Here is a 1,776-nt window from a genome sequence, read left to right as displayed (position 1 = left end):
AATATATATTATTATATATAATTTATATATATATTTTTATATGTTATATATTTTTTATATATTTTTTTAATTTTTTAATTTTTTTTTTTTTTTAATTTTTTATTTATTTTATTATAATAATTTTTTTTTTATTATTTTCTTTTTAATAAAAATAAATATTTTTTTTATTTTTTTTTTTTTTTTTTTTTTTTTAAATATATATAATAATATATTATATATATATATATATATATGTATATATCTATTAGGTAATATAAATAATTATTCTTTTTAGTTATATAAATATACATATGTGTGTATGTATGTATTTTTTTTTTTTTTTTTCTTTATATATTATTCATATGTTTTATATTTTTTGTGAATTAATTTTTAAACATTTTGAAAAATTTTAAGTGTAAATAACTTCCTACAAAAATATTTTAATTATTTCTTTATTAAATCTATATATATATATATATATATATATAATATGTTTTAAGGGTGTATGGATTTTTAATATGTATATTATATATATAAACTAATTATTTCGTATATGTAAACATTTGTTATATAAAAAAAATACATATAAATATATAATATATATATATATATTTTTTTTTTTTGTGTGTAAGTAAAAAGAAAAAAAATGAGTGAACTTACATATATAATACGTTGTATGCTTGTTATATATAATAAAAATGGTTCGATATAAGATTAAACAAATCAATGTTTCCTTTTTTTTGTTAAATAATAAAAGATTTAATACCATAATAAAAAGAGAGCAGTGTAAGGAGGTAAAAAATTGTTATATAAATGATGAGGAGTTGAAAAAAAACTTTGAAAAGATATCTAAGGGTTCTCCCCCTAGGGCTAAAATAAATAATATAATAAATTTTTTAATGAGATCTAATATATTATCAAATACATGGTCTAAATTAGAAATAATAGATGAAATGTATAAACGTAAAATTGATAAGGAATTATCATTTCATATAAATGTATTATATGGAATGGGTTCAAAGGGCATACATTTAAATAAGAAGGGTATTATTCCTCCTATACTTTTTTTACCCTTATTAGATTATGAGCAATTCAAATATTTTGTAAAGGTATTTATTAAATTGAAAAGGAAAAATAAAATTGGAGGGGAAAAATATATTGTATAAATGATAAGCAACAAAAGAAATATTCTCCTATGCTTATATATATATATAAATAAATAATATTATATATATATATATATATTTTTTTTTTTTTTTTTTTTTTTTTTGATAGGTCATGGAAATTGCTGACCGGGAGAAAACTTATAATATACAAAAACAACAAGAATATGTCGATAATTTTTTTAAAAAATAAAGTATATTTTTATAACAAAATGAAATATATATAATATTAAATATATTTGAGGATATAATTTTTTTGAAATTTTTTTTTTTTTTTTTTTTGTATTTTTTATTTTGTGTCATAAAAAAAAAAAAATTATATATGTATTTTTTTTTTTTTTCATATAAGACTTCGTATAATTAATAAATTCATTTTTATAATTATTCCAATTTGGTTATTCTTAATTTTTTATTTTTAAGATCTTATTAAAAAAAAAAAAAAAAAAAAAAAAAAAAAATCATTTTTTTTTTAACTTATTTAATATTTTTTTTTTTTTTTTTTTTTTTTTTTTTAATTAATTTTAAAAATTAAAATTTATAAAATTTTATACATTTTTATATATTATTATATATTATTTTTTTTTTTATATTAAAAATTATTATTATACTATTTTAAAAAAATATAATAATATAA

General features: G+C 13.0%; 1 protein-coding gene across 1 annotated transcript; it reads left to right on the top strand.

Moving 5' to 3' along the window:
• Nucleotides 1-677: 677 nt before the first annotated feature.
• Nucleotides 678-1,335, top strand: PGSY75_0404200 (hypothetical protein; the record flags this gene model as incomplete). The annotated part of the gene is made up of 2 exons (XM_018784107.1): nucleotides 678-1,088; nucleotides 1,255-1,335. The coding sequence occupies 2 exons, from the start codon at nucleotides 678-680 to the stop codon at nucleotides 1,333-1,335; spliced, it is 492 nt and encodes a 163-aa protein (XP_018643269.1).
• Nucleotides 1,336-1,776: the final 441 nt, after the last annotated feature.

Source organism: Plasmodium gaboni, chromosome 4 (genome assembly GCF_001602025.1).
Source record: "Plasmodium gaboni strain SY75 chromosome 4, whole genome shotgun sequence".
Taxonomy (NCBI): Eukaryota; Apicomplexa; class Aconoidasida; order Haemosporida; family Plasmodiidae; genus Plasmodium; species Plasmodium gaboni.
The sequence above is the reverse complement of the archived record's forward strand: the minus strand, read 5'-3'. Positions and strand labels throughout refer to the sequence as shown.